This window comes from Pelecanus crispus, chromosome Z (assembly GCF_030463565.1).
Source record: "Pelecanus crispus isolate bPelCri1 chromosome Z, bPelCri1.pri, whole genome shotgun sequence".
Classification (NCBI taxonomy): Eukaryota; Metazoa; Chordata; class Aves; order Pelecaniformes; family Pelecanidae; genus Pelecanus; species Pelecanus crispus.
The window spans coordinates 70,765,552-70,785,783 of NC_134676.1; the positions used below are offsets into that span (position 1 = coordinate 70,765,552).

Sequence of the window (20,232 nt, forward strand, 5' to 3'; positions counted from 1 at the left end):
CTCACTTGGGATGTTGTATCCTTCATGCTTCCTGAGCTCTGTGCTGCCGGGATTTATCTCCTCTTAAACTTGCTGCCATGTGGCCCTGTCCCAGCAATACAGACTGCTGGTGCATGCACAGCCCAGCTGGCTGGTGATGGAGAGAGCTGTCTTTTCTCCCCTGCACTCTGCTCTCTCCATCAGAGATGTGCAATTGGTGCAGAGACAGGTCATGCCAAAGGGGTGAAGACCAGCAGAGAAAAACATGGCTGCTGCTTGCTGGCTCAGGATTGGTGCGAGGAGCCCAAAAGGGGAGGGTGAGCCTGTGCTGGCGAGAGGGAATGGGTGTCTGCAACCCTTGCTGGGATGGGCAGTCCTTCTGTCATGGGGTGTTGTGTTTCTCCCCTTGCAGATGTCGTGGCCCCCACAGTACCGCAGCTCCAAGTTCCGCCATGTGTATGGCAAAGCCGCCAGCAAGGAGAAGTGCTATGATTGCGTGCCCATCACCCACAACGTCCACGACAACCACTTCTGCGCTGTGAACCCCCACTTCATTGCGGTGGTGACCGAGTGCACAGGAGGGGGGGCCTTCCTCGTCATTCCCATCCACCAGGTGAGCTCTGCCAAGGCAAGCTGGCTTTCACGAATGCGTCGAGAGGCTGGAGGAGAGCTGGGCTTTCTAGGGAGCTAGATTGTGCAGAAGATATTCAGTTAATGTTGTTGCCCGAACTGCAAAATGATGGAAGGAGTCCCAGGTGCCCTGGCAGGTGATTCCTGGGATGTGTGTACTTACAAGCGTTGCTGCTTGCAGTTTTCTAACACGTTCCTTCATTTCATATCTCATTTGCCTTTCTTGTATAGTCAGCAGGAACTGTGCTGTTCAGATGTTTGTCTCCTAGGAGAAATTGCAAATAAAAAAGCAGTTAGTAGATAGAGATGGCAAAAACTGGAAGGTGCTTTAGTGGCATGACTTCAGCTGTGACCAAAGGAGAATATGGTATGTTTTGCCCTACCTTCTTCTTTGTGAAAGAATGGAGACACAGTTACCAGGCAATGAAGCTCTTAAGCTTCAAGCAATGATGCTGGAAAAACTTCCCTTTCAGAAACAAATCCTATGTTTATGGGTTTTGATGACTTAGGGATCTGATGACAGGGAGAAACTGGCTGTCTGATGTTTATTGCTTCAGAAAAATTAGGCATGCACTAATGTGGAGTAATTGCAATATGAGATTATGAGCTCTCTGGCATCAGGGCAGAACAGATGAAAGGCAAAAGTTCAGCCTTTAATTAAAAGGTAATTGATGGTGTTATTGCAATGCCACTTTTTCAATATATATTTGCTAAGGATGAAAGTGAACTGGCTGTGCTTGAAGAACCTAGCACAGTTCCTGGCCCTTCTAGACTTTGTTTATTCAGCTTCTTCACCACTGGTGCTGTTCAGATGGCCCTTCTAAAATTAACCACTGCCCTGTTTTTCTTGACTGAGTCACTTCTGCCCCCTCGACCATGATCTGTTGAGGCTGAAGGACTTGTCTTTATCACAGAGCTGCATCTATAAGCAGGCACCTGGTGACTGTGGGACGTGGGGTGGGACCCAGCTCTCAAAGGGTTGGCAAAATGAGCTGAAGGTGCTTGCACTGCTTACTATTAATTCTTCTGTCTTCTCACCTCTTCTCAGCTTGGCTAGTCTTTAGTAGCAATTCTTCCATTCTTAACACCTGCTCAGATACTCCACCCAGATCTGAAATACTGCTTGCAGAAGTCAAAGGCATGGTAGAACTAGAAGATACAGAAATGGATAATTAAAGTACATCAATGGAAATGTGAAATTGCTTTCATGTGAGGAAAGACTTTGTGGGTTAGGCCTCAATTGGTCTGGGAAAAAAGACAAATGAGGGAGATACGTAAAACTGTGAAGAGGATGGGGAAGAAGCGTAAGGAGCAACTCTTCTTGATTTGTGTGGTGAAGAGGATCCTGGAGACCAGGGAGCAGACTATTAGCAGCAGATGTGAATGCTTCTGCAGTTCAGATGTGGAGTTCACTGCTCCAGATGCTGACGAGCCTGGAAGAATTAAGGGGCTCAAAACAGGATGGAGTTATGGAGAGGAGCTGATTTACGAACTGTATTTGTTTAGATGCAGGTCCCCTAGTTCAGGAAGTCCCTTGAAGGTTGAGCTTTGGTGGTGGATCCGGGAAAGGATCTGTACATGCTCTGCTTTGTACAGCCGTTCTCCAAATAACTGTTCCTGAACCATGCTGGGGGGAAGAGCAGCCTCAGCCACCCACAGAAGGGGGTTCCTGGAGTCTGAGGACTGGGATACCAGTTACTTTTTTTCATGATACATTTACAAACTGATGCCACCTGGTGAAAAGTGGCAGCATTTGACTTGTGCTCCTAGTGGTGGTATTTGTGGCTGCCACCTCCTCCTGTGTTGGTGACCCTTGGTAGACAGCCGGCTGAACATGAGCCAGCAGTGTGCCCAGGTGGCCAAGAAGGCCAACAGCATCCTGGCCTGTATCAGGAATAGTGTGGCCAGCAGGAGCAGGGAGGTGATTGTCCCCCTGTACTCGGCACTGGTGAGGCCGCACCTCGAATACTGTGTCCAGTTTTGGGCCCCTCACTACAAGAAAGACATTGAGGTGCTGGAGCATGTCCAGAGAAGGGCAACAAAACTGGTGAAGGGTCTGGAGCACAGGTCTTATGAGGAGCGGCTGAGGGAACTGGGGTTGTTTAGCCTAGAGAAGAGGAGGCTGAGGGGAGACCTTATCGCTCTCTACAACTACCTGAAAGGAGGTTGTAGTGAGGTGGGTGTTGGTCTCTTCTCCCAAGTAGTCAGTAATAGGATGAGAGAAAATAGCCTCAAGCTGCACCAGGGGAGGTTTAGATTGGATATTAGGAAAAATTTCTTCACAGAAAGGGTAGTCAAGCATTGGAACAGGCTGCCCAGAGAGGTGGTGGAGTCCCCATCCCGGGAAGTGTTCAAAAAACAGGTAGATTTGGCACTTCAGGACATGATTTAGTCTAGTCTACCCTTGATTGGTTTAGTGTGGACTTGGTAGTCTAGGTTAATGGTTGGACTGGATGATCTTAAAGGTCTTTTCCAACCTAAACGATTCTATGATTCTATGATTCATACTGGGCTCTCTGCTTGTGCCCCCAGCTGCCAGGGCACTGAAGGCAGCCCAGTCTGGAGGCATGTGCCTAGGACAGTATTGCCCTCTCATGATGAACAGCTGATCTGTGGTTTCTTTTGACTGGATTCACAAGGAGCAGCCACATCCCAATCATGCCACAGTGTGGAGGAGAAGCCCAGGAGCTAGGATCTCACACTTCGCTGAAGCGGGAGATGGTAGCCAGGACAGGGAGGGCTACACTTCCCAGGCAGGATTAACAACCTGCTCGGGGAGCTGCTCTTGTCCCTCCAATGCTTTTTTGAGTTCATTCTGCATGTGCTACTGGAGGGGCTGCCTGCCTCAGGATGTGCTCGAATGCAGGCTCAACTTCACTCCATTTAACCGTGCCTCCTTGCTTGTTTGTTGTACTCCTCTCCTGCTGAGTTGTGGACACCAAGCTCTCTCATCTTTCCTTGAATATACCACTTCTTGCCTTCTGCACCATTCCTCCTGTCTGAGAGCCTGGGGGTGAGGTAGGGTTGGGGGCAGCACGGGTTATGTAGAGAAAAAGCTCTTTGCCGCAGATACCCTCCTTTCAGCAGGCCTTTGCGTTCAACCTGAAGAGGAATTAGTTGAATATTTGCCACCACTTGGAGAATGGTCTTCTGTGGCAGGATGTGTCAGTTAGGTCCTTGTGAAGATGTGCCATTGAAGCCAGCTGGGTAGAACGGCAGCACATCTCACCAGGCAGGGAAGTGGCTGTGGCCACAGGGGCTGCCTGGTGCCCAAAGCAGACTGAATACCTTTGCAAATCTTGCAAGTCCAAGGAGACGGGGGCTCAGTGGCTGTAACTGGGCAATGAGCTGCTTTCCCACAGTGTGGCCTGCGTGTGGATTGGTGTCTGACACAGATGTGGTGGAGAGGTGCGTGCACCGCATGCCAAGGAAGGATCTTGACTCTGAGGGCAATTTTGTGGACTTCCTTTGAAAGACAAAGGCCTGCCTTTTTCCTTCTCTGGTGACCAGACTTGGTTGAGACTGCATCTGTCTCTTCCCTTGCAGCACAAAGCAAAGGGATAGCAAAATGAGAACAAAGTCCCAAAAGACAGGGAGGATATTTGTGTCCAAGTCTTTGCAGCCTCCAGTCTTTCAATGTGTCAGCACCAGGCGTGAAAGGGAGGACATCTGTGATTGTGTAGATCTCCTAGACACAAACCCTGCTCCCTTCTCTCTGGGGCCAAGAACTATGAAATGAAACCTGTGGTGACCCCTCAGGCCTTACCTAACTGAGGCCATATGTGAGTGCTGTGCTGTGATGTAACGACAAGGTATGTTAGTGCTCTTTGGAGAACACCTGAGAAGTGGGGCTGACCCACTTCATGGTAATCTACCTTGTACAAATCTGTTGGGAGAGTTTTAACAGCTGTTCCACTGGAAGTGGTTTTCATCAAGGAACTCAGAGTTTGGCTACTTTTCAAAAATGCTGGGAGTTTAGAAAGCGAGTGGTTGAAAAATTAGTAATTTTCAAACTCTGCAAATAACGGTGGAAGTCAGGTACCTCTGCATGAATGACAACACATCTAGTTACTGAAATAGTTTTTGATCTGTGGAATGCATTTTCCCCCACATGTGAAGAGCTTTACTTCCACATGCAGATGTGTGTCTGAGACCAACAGCCCTACCTGCCATATATGTTTGCTGGCAGCTTGGGGGTTCATGTGTTGTGGGTCCCAGGACTGCAGGGTTGCATTGGGGCAGGTGGGACTGGTGGCCGAGAGGGCAAGGGCTCTTTTTCCACGGCCAGTTGAGCCTGCTGGGGACGTTGGGGTAAGGAGAGCCTTGCAGGATGGGGGCAGGCAGAGCGGGCTCAGGGCAGCCTGGGAGTCTCCCAAATGGAGTGGGGAGCAGGCAGGCAGCCAGCTCTGGGAGGGGGTGGAGTTCCCATAGGGATGAAGGGATCCCTGTGGAGCTGGCTGCCCAGCCCATTGAGTTGCCAGCTTGAAACCAAGCCCTGAAGCCTGCAAAAGGACACCGTGGGTGGGGGAACGCTGCTTATTAAAGGGCTTTTATCTCTCTTCTGCCTTCCCAAGTCACTTTGTATTGTCGCTGTTATAAAAGGGAATTGTTTTAGACTGTAGTCTAAAAAAGCACAGTCTTTTACATTTCAAAGCCCTCTGGGTGTTCAGTTTAAAGCAGGTTAGTCCCAGTCTATGTGACAAACTTTCCAGTGAAGCCAGAATAGTTAAACATTGTGTCCTGTTCTGCATTCAAAACCGTACAAATTTTCAAGGCTGGGAAAATTACATCCTAGCCACATCCAGGTTGGGGCCAGCACTGATTCCCCTCTGCTGTGGACTCTTAAGGCCCCCATCTGGAGGGGTGCAGGGAGTACACCAGCAGAAGTGTCTGCTTACCAGGAGAGCACGCATTTGCATTCATTTTGATTTACGGTTCTTCCAGGTGGGATAAAAGTAAGCAGGTAAGCATCACCAGCTGGCCACCATATCTCTCTCCTTAGGTGACTGACCTTTGGTCTTGGACAGATGTCTGGGATGCAAGGTGCTTCCTGGAGCTCTCCGTACTTTTGCTGCTCTTGACAGGGAGAAGCAAGTGCTGCTCCAATGTTAATAAATTCCCCATCACCCTCTCTAGCACATAGTAAATATACCGACTTAGTAGCAGAGACTGTGCCGGCAGCATGGGTTTATCCTGATGCAACACAGCCCCCATGTGGCACAAGGCCCTCAATACTCCTTAGTGCGCTTTGTGCAGGATTTTTTTTTGAGAGTCCAGAATGCTGATTGAATCCAGTGAATGGCTGGATTTGAACAACATCAGAGAGAAACAGATAGCTTGTTGAAAGAAAAACTGCATTTTAATTTGTGTCACAAATGTCTTTTTGCTTAAAAAATAAGTGGTAGCTGATGAGGATAAAAAATAAAAGCTAAACCATTTTTCTTCCTCTTCATAAGAAATGTCTTCTGAAAGAGATTATGGTGTCGTGTCCTCCCCCCCCCCCAAGATCTTTAAAAAATGTGGAAGATTCAACTCATTCATAAGTGTTTTCCTTCTAAGTTTTATTCTGGTGTCTGAACCAAATACTGTCTTCTAACTTTAGCAGTCTCGATTGCTACATGTGCACAGATTTCTTGATAGCAGTGTGTACTTAGGAAGGCCTGAGCACTTCTTTCGTTTCTTTTTGGTGGTATCATCAAGACTTTTCTTGCAGGGACAGCAAAAACCCATTCTCAACAGACAGAGAGCACCCAGGGCACTTGGAGCATAACAGGCAGAAAGAGGTTTCTTGCTGGAGCTGGCTTGGATTTTCCTTGAAAATGTCCTGTAAATCCATGGCTCACCTTAGCTTTGATGATATTTGTTTTTTCCAGACAGGCAAGCTCGACCCACATTATCCCAAAATATGTGGGCACAAAGGGAATGTTCTGGACATCAAGTGGAACCCATTCAATGACTTTGTAATAGCTTCATGTTCAGAAGATGCCACAGTAAGTTTACCAGCTTCTACTCTGTGTTATTATCTGGCTAATGTGGTTTTTGGGGAAAGAAAGAAAAAAGAAACTGAAAGGCCTATGGATGAGATGTGAAAGCATATATATACTTTTAAAGAAGTCAGGTAAGATGAAGATTCCTGTCTTTCTCTTGAGGTCAGACCTGTGTGATCCCTTCCAGATGATGTACCAAAATCAGTGTGAGGAAGAAAATCTGTTTTGTGGGGGCTTGCATCTTTTTGGGTGTGTTTGCGTGAGAAAAACAAAATACGAATTTAAAATGGAATGACTATTGAAGTTTAATCACTATGAAACTCTTCCTTTACTTTAGAATAAAAGCTTCAACACAACATAATCTGGAAGAGCTATTTCAGATTAATTCCCTGTAGAGCAAGTTTGAGCTTGTTCCTGCACTCAGTTACTCTGTAAAGTCACGCTGGATCCGTTATGGGGTAGCTGATGAATCTGTGTCATACTGTTCTGCAAAAGGCATAAATGAAATGAGCATTTTCCTACTGAAACCACAGAAAGACTACAGAAATGCAAAGGTTCACGCTAATGCAAACCTATAGAAAGATACTGGCTACATCACATCAGGTTTAAGTTTTAGGCTGAAGTTAGTATAATTAAGATGCAGTCACATATTTTACTTCAGTGAAGGTACACACTAGTTATTGGGAATTGAAAGATTCAGTTCATGTTTGTAAGGGACGGTTTAGCCCATATCTACCCACTGAAAGGTTGCTTTCCATGTCCTGTCAAAAGTGTGATGTTGGCTTCTGTGATAGTGAGGACATCTGACTAACTACTGTGCTTTTTTCCAGAGATCCCACATGTGTTTTCTCCCGCTGGGTATATTCACCCTCTGCCACACAGCATCAGGGAGGTTTCCCATGTCATTTCCTCCAGACCTGGCTTGGTGCACATCCTCTGCCATTTCAACTCTGCCAAAAATCACTCCTGAATTGGAAATCCAGGCTCTTTGAATTGTCCTTCCTGTTTAGTGACTTGCCTTTGCTTCTTTGGATGTTCCTCTCTTTTTTGAAGGCTTCTTTCAATTTCTGGGCTGCCTGTGAGGGTTTTATTTTATCTTCCAACCTGTATGCCAGGTTTTCATGCTGTTTCAGAAAGGACTTGTGGCAGGAAGGCACGACCGTGACCTCTCTTTTGAGCCTCAGATGAGGAATGAGCACAAACTTTGAAGCTTCCTGCTGTAGTTAGAGAATCACAGAACCATTTGTGTTGAAAGGGAGTTTGGGTGGTCTCTATCCCCACCTCCTGTGCAGGTCTGCAGAGCTGAGTCTTGAAAACCTCCAAGGATGGAGATTTCACCACCTCTCTCTCAGGCAACCTGTGCCTGTTCTTCACTGCTGCCATGGGGAAACTTTTTTCCTTATATGCGGTCAGAACCTCTCCAGTGTAGTTTGTGATGCCTGGCTCTATTTTCTCAGTAATCTTGTAAGTCTTGAAGGCTTCTATCAGTTTGTCCTGAAGCTGTCTCTTCTCCAGGCTGATCAAGGCCATCTCCCTCAGCTTCTCCTCACAGGGCAAGTGCTGCAGCCTCCCGAGCATCCTGGTGGCCTCCACTGGACTCACTTAACTTTATCAGCCTCTTCCTTGCACTGGGAGGTGCAAAACTGGATACAGTGTTCCAGCTGTTGTTTAATGATTGCTAAGTAAAGGGGAAAATTGTTTCCCTTGAGCTAGCGGCTATCTTCCTGTTATTCCAGACTAGGATGTTGCTAGTTTTCATCCCTGCCAGGGCATGCTGCTGGGTCATATTTATTCTATTGTCCACCAGGACCCCGGGGTCTATGCAGGAGGGCTGCTCTCTGTCAGCCTTCTTTTCCAATTTCCTACTGAAACTTGGCACTGCATCATTCTCCAGGCTAGAGAATTGAAACACTGAGCTTGTCACTGGTCTCAGCACCAAAAGTTGTTCTAAGAAGTCTTGCTGTTTGTTACGCCTTCTGTTCCTTTTGGCAAATCATCAGGCACGTATGAATTCAGCTTGCTGAAGATCTTCTCTCCTATGGTTAGAGGGGCAACTCTGTGCCTTTTACTTTGCTTTGTCAGGCTTTCTTTAAGATGCAGCAGGGTAGATGGCTCGTGGATTGTTCCTGCTTGGCCTGGCAGGTCTGGTTCCAAGACCTGCTTCTTCTGCACACTAAGCACTAGCAATTTCTGCCATTTAATGCATCCTGAGATTCCGGCCAGGGCTTTTCCCTGCTTTTACCACCAACCATTTCATAGCATGGGGATTGAATGGTTCATTCTAGGCAGTTCTTCTCAGCATGAACACAACCTATTTTTCCTTTCCTACTCTCTCAGCCCCATTCCTTTAGTGATAGCTGCTGTAGCTGTAGATTGTGATGCTTTCTCATACTGCTGTAGAAGTTCATCTGGAGGCTACTGGACACCCACAGTCCTTAGGTTTCTTATGGGCTTGATTCCTCAGTGGGATAAACACTGTTGAGAAGGGTGCTCTTGATCTTTCCCAGCAGGTCCCAGAATTTGGCTTAGAAAGATGTGATTCTCATCAGCCAAACAGTGGGAGGCTCAGGCAGGTGTGGCTAATTTCCACAAAATACCTGCTTCAAAGAGCATTTCCCTTTCGCTTCAGGCTAAGTCCTGGAAAAATTATGCCAAGCCTAGTAATTTTCACTGAGCCAAAGGGTTAATTATCTGTTAGTATCCTAAATACTTGTGCTTCTAGGGTTAGTGTGAGAAAGACTCCTTAATTTTACCTGCATAGGTTCAGCCCCTTTTGTAGGTTACTTCTATTGTCATCTTCTACCCCAGGAGGACAGAGGATTTTTGTCTTCATACAGCATCCTTCCAGAAGAAACTAGGGCTGCAGGTAGACCTGTTATGAGACAGCACACTCCCAGTGTTCAGTGACTTCAGTGAGGTGCTGCCCAGTCTGTCTACTCAGGGCATCTGCTGCATGGCCACCTGGATGGGATTCTGTGTACTTTGGCAAATGGCTGTGTCATTTGCAAAGCGTTCAGCACTGGTGCAGTTTTCTGTGGGACAAACAGTACTACAGCTGTCATCTGGCCAGGGGAGTTCTCAGTTCTTTTACCAGGTAGTGTTGAGTGGATGACTGCTTGGATCAATCACTGCTATAATATCTTCTGGGACTCTTTGCTGAAGTTTATTTCAGATTTGCTTGTTGCTGCTCAAAGTTTGTGAGGAGGCAAGGTCTGCAAGATCTGTGGTTTACTTCTTCCCCTTGGGAATAACTTTTCGTAATTGTGCTGACAGCCTGGCCAGGTGTAAGGGTTGGATTGCCAAGTTAAAACAAACTGGTAGAACTGCTGGCAAAAGGTAGAGGGTAAAGAGGAGTCTTCAGGCCCACAGAAAGGTACTAATTTAAGGGACTGGCATTCAATAAAGCCAGGAGCATTCCTGTTCACTACCAAGGGAATAATAATGCCAAGGGAATAATAGTTATTAGTAAGTTCCAAATTAGCTCCTTACTCAGGAATCTCACAAAGACCCATACTGTGCCATTCAGGTTAAAATTTGGGACATCCCCAAGCACTTGCTAACACGAAACATTACCAATCCGAAGAAGGAACTTCTTGGGCATGTTCGAAGAGTGGGCCTCATCGAATGGCATCCCACTGCTAATAACATCCTCTTCAGCTCTGGCTATGACTACAAGGTGGGTCTGTTCTCTGTGGAGTTCTCCTCCTGGGACACCCTGTTTGGCAGGGTGTTTTGAAATTTGTTTTACTTTCAAGCTGTAAGGTAATACTAAAGAGTTCAGAAGCCTTCTTCGGGGGGAAATTCCATGGTGACCCCAAAGGCAAAAGGACATAGCTACAAGTTCAAAAGGACTTGCTAATTTTCCAGTCTTCTGATGAACTTCAGTCTACTCTGCCCTTCTTGTTTACTGGATTGGATACAGTATGTAATGCCATGCACTTTTGTTTGGCTTCATCTTGTGCTAGTGCAAATATCTGCACTGATGCTGGCCATTTTTATGTATAAAATGTGGTTGCAAAGGAAATTAGAATATTGGACATTCTGAGCAGACACTGTGTCCCTGATATATTGTTGTAAGTACCAGGAATTATTTTAAATGCTGGTGAGCAACTACTTATGATGGTAAGACCTATACATGTAGAGAAGAGAGGAAGAAGTGAATAGGGTACAAGAAGTCCCCAGTTGGTCAGGCAGCAAAGGGTTGATTTTTTTTGTTCTTTTTCTCCAGATAATGGTCTGGAACCTTGACTCCAAGGAGGCTGTCATCTCAAACCCGGTGAAGATCCTTGAGGCTCACAAAGATGTGGTCCTCTCCATGTCGTTCAACACGGATGGCAGTCTCCTTGCCACAGCCTGCAGGGACAGAAAGATACGTCTGCTGGACCCTCGTTCAGGAACAGTCCTACAAGTAGGTTGGGTTCAGAGGTTTGTGGTCCAGCTGATCTCACCCCTTGGGAGCATTTCCTCTTCTGTGTAGATTTGTTGCCATTAAAGAAGACAGATGTGTGCCCTGCATTGCCCAAGGCACCAGATGGTGCTATTGCTTTCTACTTTTCGTGGAACACTTGCTGTCATTGTTGAAAACAGGGTTTCTGCATCTTGCTACCATGCTCCTCGCTTGTTGAAACCCTTCTTGAAGTGCACTGTTTTCATAGCTGCCTCCTGCAGTCCTCTGTGGGATGGCATGGGAGGGCTTGTAGAGATCAGGTGGACAGGTGGATGCAAGTGTACATTTATCCCACTGCCAGGGTTGTTCTTGTTGCCTGTACTTTCTATCTGTTGGTAAGGTGAAGCTGACTGTGTTTTGTAGGTATTTGCACAGATTTGTGTACACAGAAAGCCCTGCCTACAACTAATAGGGATTGCCTTCTTGCAAATATGTGAATCAATAGCTAGAGAGATTGATTGGGCTTTTGGGAATGGTCCTGAAGAGTTTAGGCCACCTTTCTCGGATCCCCATGAAATTCTGCTCGCTGTACTTCAGCCAGGCTGAGCAGATCTTTCAGATGTGACTGAATCAGAGGTCTCATGTAACATGAAATGTAGCTATGCAACAGGTGCTGTCTCTTGCTCATGCAGTGTCCTTTCTGTTCTTATAGGAGGCCAACTACAAGTCTCACAGAGTCAATAAAGTCTTGTTCCTTGGAAACATGAAAAAGCTGTTCTCTACTGGAACATCTCGGTGGAATAATAGGCAGATTGCATTATGGGATCAAGTGAGTTGGACCAGCAATCTTAACCATACTATCTTCAGTTTTCTCTCTTCTGCTGTCACTTTAGCTTTTCCACCTGCCAAATGCCCAATAATTGGTTTATAACAGCAATTCAGAAGTGATTTGTCAAATTCTTAATGGGTGATAGGTCTTACTGCTATGACACTGTTAAGTGAGTATGGTTTCTGAAGAAGGTCTCAAAGCTTTCAGCATAGAAATCCACCAGAATGAAGAGAATGCTGTGCCCAGTACAGGAAGAAATAATTCAAAAGACCTTTGGGTGGTCACTGTCGCTCTGACTTAAAAGCAGCTCTTACTGATCTTACTGGCAAATTGTTACTGCTACTGGAAAGAGAAATGAGCTCTGGACACAGCCTACTCACGTGAAGCCCTCAATGGAGAAAAAGATGTGGGTTGTTTTTTATTTCTGATGATTCCTGACAGTGGAGTGTTGAGGTAGCACTTATTGGTCATTTCCAAGGCATGATCTCCTACCATGACAGCTGCTAGCCTTATGAAACTCTGCTCTCCTCTACCCCTCTCATATGCAGTGAGATGCTTTTCCTTTGTCAGCATCTCACTTTGTCCCTCCGCATCAACCACCTTGCAGCACAATCTTTTGCCTCTTTTTACCAGACAAAGCTGGTAGACCAGGTCTATGATTTGCCATTTGGCTATGTTTAGACATTGCTTCTTTGCATATGTGAAAGGCAAAGCGCTGTGCTGTTGTCTGAAGGCTGTCCACAAAGCTGAGCAGTGCTCGGACACACCATGGGTCTCACATCAGGGTTTCACTGCCTTCAGAGCTGCTGGGGGAGCTGGCAACACTCAGTTTGAGAACATGGTGGGAAGGCCTGTGAGGCCAGGTATATGCAGCCTCCTTAGGGATAGACATTGGCAGAGGACCTGCCCAACAAGCATCTTTCTGAGGTGCACGTCCACCCATGTCATAATTGCATCTAAACAGAAGCTCTGGCTTTCTGGAGCCTGCAGCTGGGCTGCAGGATAAAGTATGTATTAACCCTATGCTAAATACATATGCGTGTGACAACAGCCACAATGGCAGGCATGGGATGCCATACTCTGCCCCGTTGGTCCTCCTGACATTGCTCCCTTAGCAGTGCGGAGATAGCTTTGTATAAGATGTGTCAGCCTTGTGTATGGAGGCCTCCTGCGTGGCTTACCTGCAAAAGGCTGATGGGAGCTTTTGCCCTTGAGTGGGCACCTTCCCACCGGGCAGTGTGGAAACTGCTTGGCTGATGTAGACTGTTCTTGTGGTGGGTGGTTGTCCTGGTTTCAGCTGGGATAGAGTTAATTTTCTTCCTAGTAGCTAGTATAGTGTTGTGTTTTGGATTTAGTATGAGAAGAATGTTGATAACACACTGATGTTTTAGTTGTTGCTAGGTAGTGCTTACAGTAGTCAAGGACTTTTTAGCTTCCCATACTCTGCCAGGTGCACAAGAAACTGGGAGGGGGCACAGCCAGGACAGCTGACCCAAACTGATGAAAGGGCTATTCCATACCATATGATGATGCTCAGTATATAACCTGGGGGGAGTTGGCTGGGAGCTGCGATTGCTGCTCAGGAATTGGCTGGGTATCAGTCAGCAGGTAGTGAGCAATTGCATTGTGCATCACTTGTTTTGTATATTCTTTTATCATTATTATTATTATTACTTTCTCTTCCTCTGCTGTCCTGTTAAACTGCTTTTATCTCAACCCACAGGTTTTACTTTTTTTTCTGATTCTCTCCCCCATCCCACCGGGGAGGGAGGAGGGTGAGCAAGCAGGTATGTGGTGCCTGGTTGCTGACTGTGGTTAAACCACGACAGTGGTGCAGTATTGTGGAGATACTGGCTTGACTGGAGGTAGTGAGGGAACATGACTAATTCACTGCGTGATGCAGACATGCCCTGAAGGCCTCTCCATCTTCCTGAGTCTGGTGGCCCAGGTAGAGGCGGGCAGTGTTTCTTATTGTATCTGCCCCTGAAATGTCATCAGGTGCCTGAGATAGTCTAGTGGTAGGAACTGATGTCGTGATGTGCTGCACTCAGTCAAGAGCCAGGGACAGAGCACCCATTTCCCAGCCATAGAGCTTTGAAGAAATCTGTGCATGGCCCTCTGCTCAGGGCAGCTGGCCATTGCCTAGGATCATTATAGAGCTATGCTCACATGCTGCTGCCGGGTGGGGTTCAGGTAAGGTGTCCCTGACTTGAGGTGACTGACAGGTGATCACAGCTGTCTGTTTTTCCTGTGTCCTGCCCAGAATGACCTTTCTGTGCCTTTACTGGAGGAGGATCTGGATGGCTCCTCAGGACTCCTGTTTCCCTTCTATGACTCAGACACACACATGCTTTACGTGGTGGGAAAGGTAAGTGTGTTCCATGTCAGCAAATGCTGGCCTGTCTGATTCTTCCTCTGGTCTGTGTTGTGTCAGGCTGAACTGAAAGATGCTCCTGAAGCACGTTAACCTAAGGATGTGGGCTGATGGGACGATTACTGTGGGGAGGTACACTGCAGAGCCCTAACACAGGGATTTGGGGTTAAATATTTGGTTCATTCTTACCCCTGCAAGGCCTCTGGGACCAGGCATTTTTCTCAGACCCCCATGCTGAACAGCAGAGCCTGGTTTATGTTCATTTTCTTTGCCTTTAGGGTGATGGAAACATACGGTACTATGAAATAAGCCCTGAGAAACCATACCTGAACTACCTGATGGAATATCGTTCTCATTTACCACAGAAGGGAATTGGTGAGTGGCAGCATATATCTAACGTTACAAGAGGATGGTGGCTTCTTTGTTTTAGAGGCTGTCAGAGTCCAGGACTATCCAAAACGTCATTTAGAAAAGAGAGTAGGTCAGATTCCAGTCTCCACTCAGGTTTACAGGTGCACAACAATGAGCTTGGCCCAGCTCACCTATATATCACAGGTGGTATTACAGGGTCACAGCTTGGAGGGGTCCCTTCTGACCAGCAGAGGATGGTGGAAGGGAGGATAGTCTGGATTTAAAGGTGGAGGATGCTCCTTGCCCTTTGTCAATCTGCTCCAAGATTTTTGGCATTGAACTCTGTTGACTTTGTTTCCACTCTGGGATTTCTCTGGTAATGGGTGCTCCACATCTTAATGCCTTAACTCTTAGCGCTTTTCTACCCTCTCCTGTACTGGCATTTTCCATTTAGAGATAGACCTGCTATGATTAGGTCATTACTCTCCTCCATTGGAGACCCTTGCTTATTAACCTGTCCGCATACTACCCACTGTTTATCTCATTCAAGCTACAGAATGTGGCTTTCAGCCCTCAGACCCTATTGGTAGCCCTTTCTTGAGTTTTCTCCAGTCTACCCTGTAAGCCGTATTCTGTATAGACTGATGTGGTTTTAGGACCATTTGCCACCCCTCCATACTACCTGTGGAGACTCCCATTCTTCCAGGACATTGGTACAGATATTTAGCAGCACTGGCTTTTGTGCCTGCAGATATTCAAAAAGCTGTTATTGGAAAGGAATAAATTATTTAAAACTTAACTGGAAGATCTCTCCATCATTTAGCTTTTGTAAACCTTCCAATGTACAGCATCCTGATTTTATGCTGTCATAGTCTCTTTAAAAATCATTCTGTGAAAAGGAAGTGTACAAGTATTTTTAAAAGGCCTGAGTGAATCAAATCTAGTTCCCTATCCTGATCTGTTCTGCTGATAAAGCATACTGAGGTTATTGCACAAAAGCTTCTTTCCCAGTATTGCCAAAACAGAATACAATGTAGAGGAGTGGAGTTTAAATTCACATTTAGATGAATGCATAATGTAAGGAGCAATAGTCCTTCACATATAATCTACTGTTTAATGAAGTCATTTGGTATTAGTAAAAAACAAGCTTCTGTAGGACACCGTGAAGCAAGGTCTACAAGGAGAGGCAATCTCTTTTGTTAAGGGAATTGACATGGTTGTTGGCTTTGAACTGTACAAGCTTATGGGAGAGAAATCCACTGAGGTAACCAGGTACTTAGAGATCTTGTGTGGCTTAAGCAGTCCCTGAAACACAAATGGAGCTGTCTGACAGAGTAGGTGTTCGCACCCTTCTCATACTCCATTCTGCTTTGGAACAGTGTTGAGGGGAAGACACTGGGCTGGACGGGCTTTCAGCCTGACCCATATAGCTATTCTGATGTTGTTTAGGTGTCCTGAAATCCCTTCCTGGCAATCCTGATAGTCAAAACCTGTGGCATCACCTGCCAGTTCTGCTCAGTCCTGGTCACTCTATTTGCATCTCGTAAGAATGAGTAAGGAACAGGAGGCTCAGCACGAAAACCACAGACCCTGTGTGCAACTCTGTGGTCTGACAGAAAAAAAATTAGTCTTGTCATTTGTGCCACTGAGCCGGTTTTGGGTGCAGATTTCAGACCAGCTGCTGTGGAGCTGATGCTGTGACTCCTTTTGTTGTTTGGTGACCCTTTTTCCATGGCAGATGACATTAACTTTCCTAGGAAGATTTATACCCCATTTGTTTCATGCTATCCTTCCAGGAATGATGCCAAAGAGAGGCCTTGAAGTGTCAGCTTGTGAGATTTTCCGTTTCTACAAACTCGTCCCAACTAAAAGCCTGATTGAGCCCATCTCCATGATTGTGCCTCGACGGGTAAGTTAATGTCAGGTCATGTTCATGTCTGGGACAAGTTATCAGTGAAAAAGAGGGCAGTGCCTCCTCTCTGTGACTCTTGGGGGCAGGAGAGTAGGTAGAACAAGGGATTTTCTCTCTCCTGGTCTGAGGGACAAAGCTGGTCAGTTTGTGGGGCAGCCCTGCCAATAAACCCTTGCTGGGTAACTCAAGAGTTAGGTCTCTCTGTAATGGCTGACTTTCTACGATATGCTTACTGATCTGCTCTGCTTACAGAGGGGTCTCTCTGACTGTCAGGTCAACTAGCTTGTTGTAAACTTCCTCAGTTGGTGGCATCTGTTTGACATAATGACAAAAGAGAGAGAGGGGCTGGGGATGATGTCGGATCACATGAAAATCTCTTTGCGGAAGGGAGAAGAATCAGCCTGGGAAGGAAAAAGGGAACGATGGATTCCCAGGTGTCTACCCAGTGGGTGCAGGTGTGTTACAGAGAGTTGTTCTGCAGCGTGCAAGACGTGACCTATTGCACTGAGAGTGATGTAGTGGTTAAGTCTCAGAGCTGGTGTAGCTAGAGAATGACGCAGGTTATGAATCTGTAGCTAGCCAAGGTAGCTCCCATATGACTGTGTGAGCAAAGGTGCATTGTAAATGTCAGCACTGTGCCCAGCACTTCCAGAAACATTGGAAGCTATGAGTGCCTTGAATTCGGGGAAGCAGCAGAGCTACTACATTGCAACTACCAGTCAGGCATGCTCCTCCAACATTATCTCCTTGGTCAGTTTCTGTCAGCTGATGGTCAGCTGATGATTTGTGACTTGTATCCATCCTTCGTATCCACTTCTTCATTCTGAGGAACACTGTGTTTGTGAGAGTTGGATTAGTCTGTGTTACCAACCTCCCCCAGTCTGTTGTCTGAATGTGTAAAGGCTTTACTGGCAGGAATTATAATAGGCCTTCACATGCAATTCTCTGAGTTGGGGTGAGGAGGAGAGAGGCTCAGGGCAAGTGAGAAGATTTTATGTCCATGCCTGTGAGTGCTCATGACACTCCCTGTGCTGAGGTGGAACAAACGTCTTTCTCCACCGCAATCCAGTATGGTCCCTCTAAGCCAAAACCTCACTGATGTAGTGACTCTGGACTTTTGTTTGCTTGCAGTCGGAGTCATACCAGGAAGACATCTACCCCTTGACCACAGGAGCCCAGCCAGCACTGACAGCACAAGAGTGGCTGAACGGAGTTAACAAAGGTCAGCACATGGAGAGCTCCCCAGCCCTTCAGCTCCCCAGGGCTTGGGTAAGCTGCCACTGGCTCTCTGGCCTGTTAACTGCCAGAGAAAGAGGAAGGGAGGAAAAGGAGAGACATAAGAAATGTGGCTGTAAGCTAAAGTAATTTGGTGGCTAAAATATTCACTGCTGTGAAGTCTGGAAGCCGCTCCAGTGAAGTGCCTCCATGTTTATCCCTGCAGGTTGTTTGAACGACTTGCTTACAGCTGATTTCTGAGTGTGGTTTCTGAGTGCTAACCCATCACCTGCCTCCCTCCCTAGGGCCGCTCTTGGTATCCTTGAGACCAGGCTCTGGAGCTGTGAATTCCTTACCACAGTTTCTTGAGCCAGAGCCAGTCAAGAAAACTGCTGACCTGAGCCAGCACCAGGGTCGGGGAGGAAGGATGCCACTGGAGGACATGCAGAAGCCAAGTAAGATCGAAGACAGCAGAAAACAGCTGAAAGTGGCGGAGAAATTGCCGAAAAATGAGCAAATGCGCCTCTCCAATGGCTTTGACATATTTGAGTGTCCACCACCAAAAACTGAAAATGAGGTGTGAATGTCTGGGGTGAAGGATTGGGGCTGTGGGGGGAAGCCCAGAGTCAGCTGGCAAAAGGGTGCCATTCACAAGGTGACAGAATCTAGGGGGGGCCTTCTTTTGCAGACCCAGGCCAGTGCAAGCGTTTTGTTCTTCTCGCGGGCAGAAGCTCTGCATGCCCTGGCTGCCAAATGGGAAGCAGAAATGTGGCCCAGCAGCACTCCAGCCGAGGGGGTCTGGAAAGGAGGGAGCAATCAGTATTCCTGCTTCTTAGGCATTCTTGTGGTACGGGCCTGCCTAGTGGCAAGGCTGGGGACAAGGTGGTCCTTGTGACCTCCAGGTTCTGGAGAAGAGAAAGGGGGTTTATGCAGTGTAAGCCTTCTATGAGAGCTGCACTGGGAGAGCCCAGTGAGGCAGCAGGGACACCTGTGGAAGGAGTGTGTGTACCCTACTGCCTTGGCCCATGGCGCATCCATGTAGTCTTACGTGCCTAACCATATCGTGGACCCTGACATGGGAAAGGGGCTGACTGCCCCTACTTGACAGCTCACTGCTGGGGGACAACTTGGCAGTGCAGTGCCATTGAGGCTGGCTGCTGGTCGCAGCCTGCTCCTGGGAATGGCATCAGAAAAGGTCCTGGCAGCTCCATGGTCTGTCTTCAGCCATGGCCAACCTCCTCCCTGTATAGTAACCAAAGTTTGTACAGTGGTAGATCTCTGTAGTGCTTTGCAAGCCCCTTGTCATTGGCAGCTCAGGGACATTTTTGAGTATGTGCAGCTTGTTTACTTTTGGGCACCCTGGAAGGATTTCCTTCCCGTAGCTGTGCTCAGGTCCCCTTTTTGGCTCTGCAAGATTTTAGCATCTGCAGCTTGATGGGGCAGGAATTTCCACAGCTGAATTTCCCTGTGGTGTGAAAAAGGATATTCTTCTGCATGTTTCTGAGCTGGTGCCCCGAGGTTACAGAAGCAGCCCTTGCAGAGCTGGGTGCTCTGTTGTGTGCACAGTGAAAGGCCATGCTAGTCCCAACTGGAGAGGATAGAGCATGATCAACAGGAAAACAGAAGAGAAGTAAAAGGACTTGCCCAAGGTTAGAGTAGAAGATGTGGCAGATCCAGGAATTTACACTCCAAGTACTCTCTGTGTCTAGGCTCTGTTTCAGTGATCAGTGGTATGAAGTTTATTTTTTCTGATCTTTTCCATTGAATTAAGCAGATGTAGCTTTACTAAATGGTGCTGAGAAACACCTGCAGTCAGCCCAGGCTAGTGGACAGGAGGAACACTGCTGGTGTTCGGTCTGTTGGTTGAAGGCCTCCTCCTGAGATGCTGCTTCTCTCAGAAGTGATGTGACAGGACTGGTAGCATTTGACAGGTTAAGTCTGCATTTTCTTAGTGTAAAGGAAGTAAAATGTGACTTTTCTTACAGCTTTTGCAGATGTTTTACCGGCAACAGGAAGAAATCCGTAGACTACGTGAGCTGGTAAACCAGAGAGATGTCCAAATTAAACAGTTGGAGCTGGAGCTCAGAAACCTCTGTGTGGACACAGGCAGTTTCTGAGGGTGCTGGCCTGCAGCTCTTTGCACCCTTGGCAACTGGAGCAGACTCCAGTTCCTGTGGATGACTCCTCCTAGGGTTTTTGCTGGAGGAAAAATTGATGCTTCAGGCAGCATGGACTTCCTTGGCTTGTGGTGGTCACATTTTCCTAATCATCACCAGACAGTTATTGATGGACTTGCTGCGCTCAGGCTCCCCTTGCTTGCCCGCTCACTCATGTCAAAAGCTCATGCATTAATGCTAGTGAGAGACTTTGGAAAATCTTGCTCTTCCAGTCCTGGAGAAGCCACCTGTAAAGCTCTAGGAACAATCTGTTTTGCTGCCTCTCCACATGAGATGAGGATGGGAGACTGAAGGCAGCTGCCAGCTTCTTTTCCCACCCCTGGACCCAGCAGTGCAGTTCCTGTGGCCGCTGTCCTCCTGCCCTGGGAGACTACTCTGCAGCTGAGCTTCA

General features: G+C 47.1%; 1 protein-coding gene across 1 annotated transcript; it reads left to right on the plus strand.

Annotated features, from left to right (window-relative positions):
- The first annotated feature begins 391 nt into the window (after positions 1-391).
- On the plus strand, positions 392-19,781 carry CORO2A (coronin 2A). Its single transcript, XM_009490117.2, has 11 exons — positions 392-592; positions 6,483-6,599; positions 10,123-10,272; positions 10,825-11,004; positions 11,696-11,812; positions 14,076-14,180; positions 14,465-14,561; positions 16,334-16,446; positions 17,581-17,671; positions 17,970-18,241; positions 19,650-19,781. The coding sequence occupies exons 1-11, from the start codon at positions 392-394 to the stop codon at positions 19,779-19,781; spliced, it is 1,575 nt and encodes a 524-aa protein (XP_009488392.1).
- The last annotated feature ends 451 nt before the right edge of the window (positions 19,782-20,232 follow it).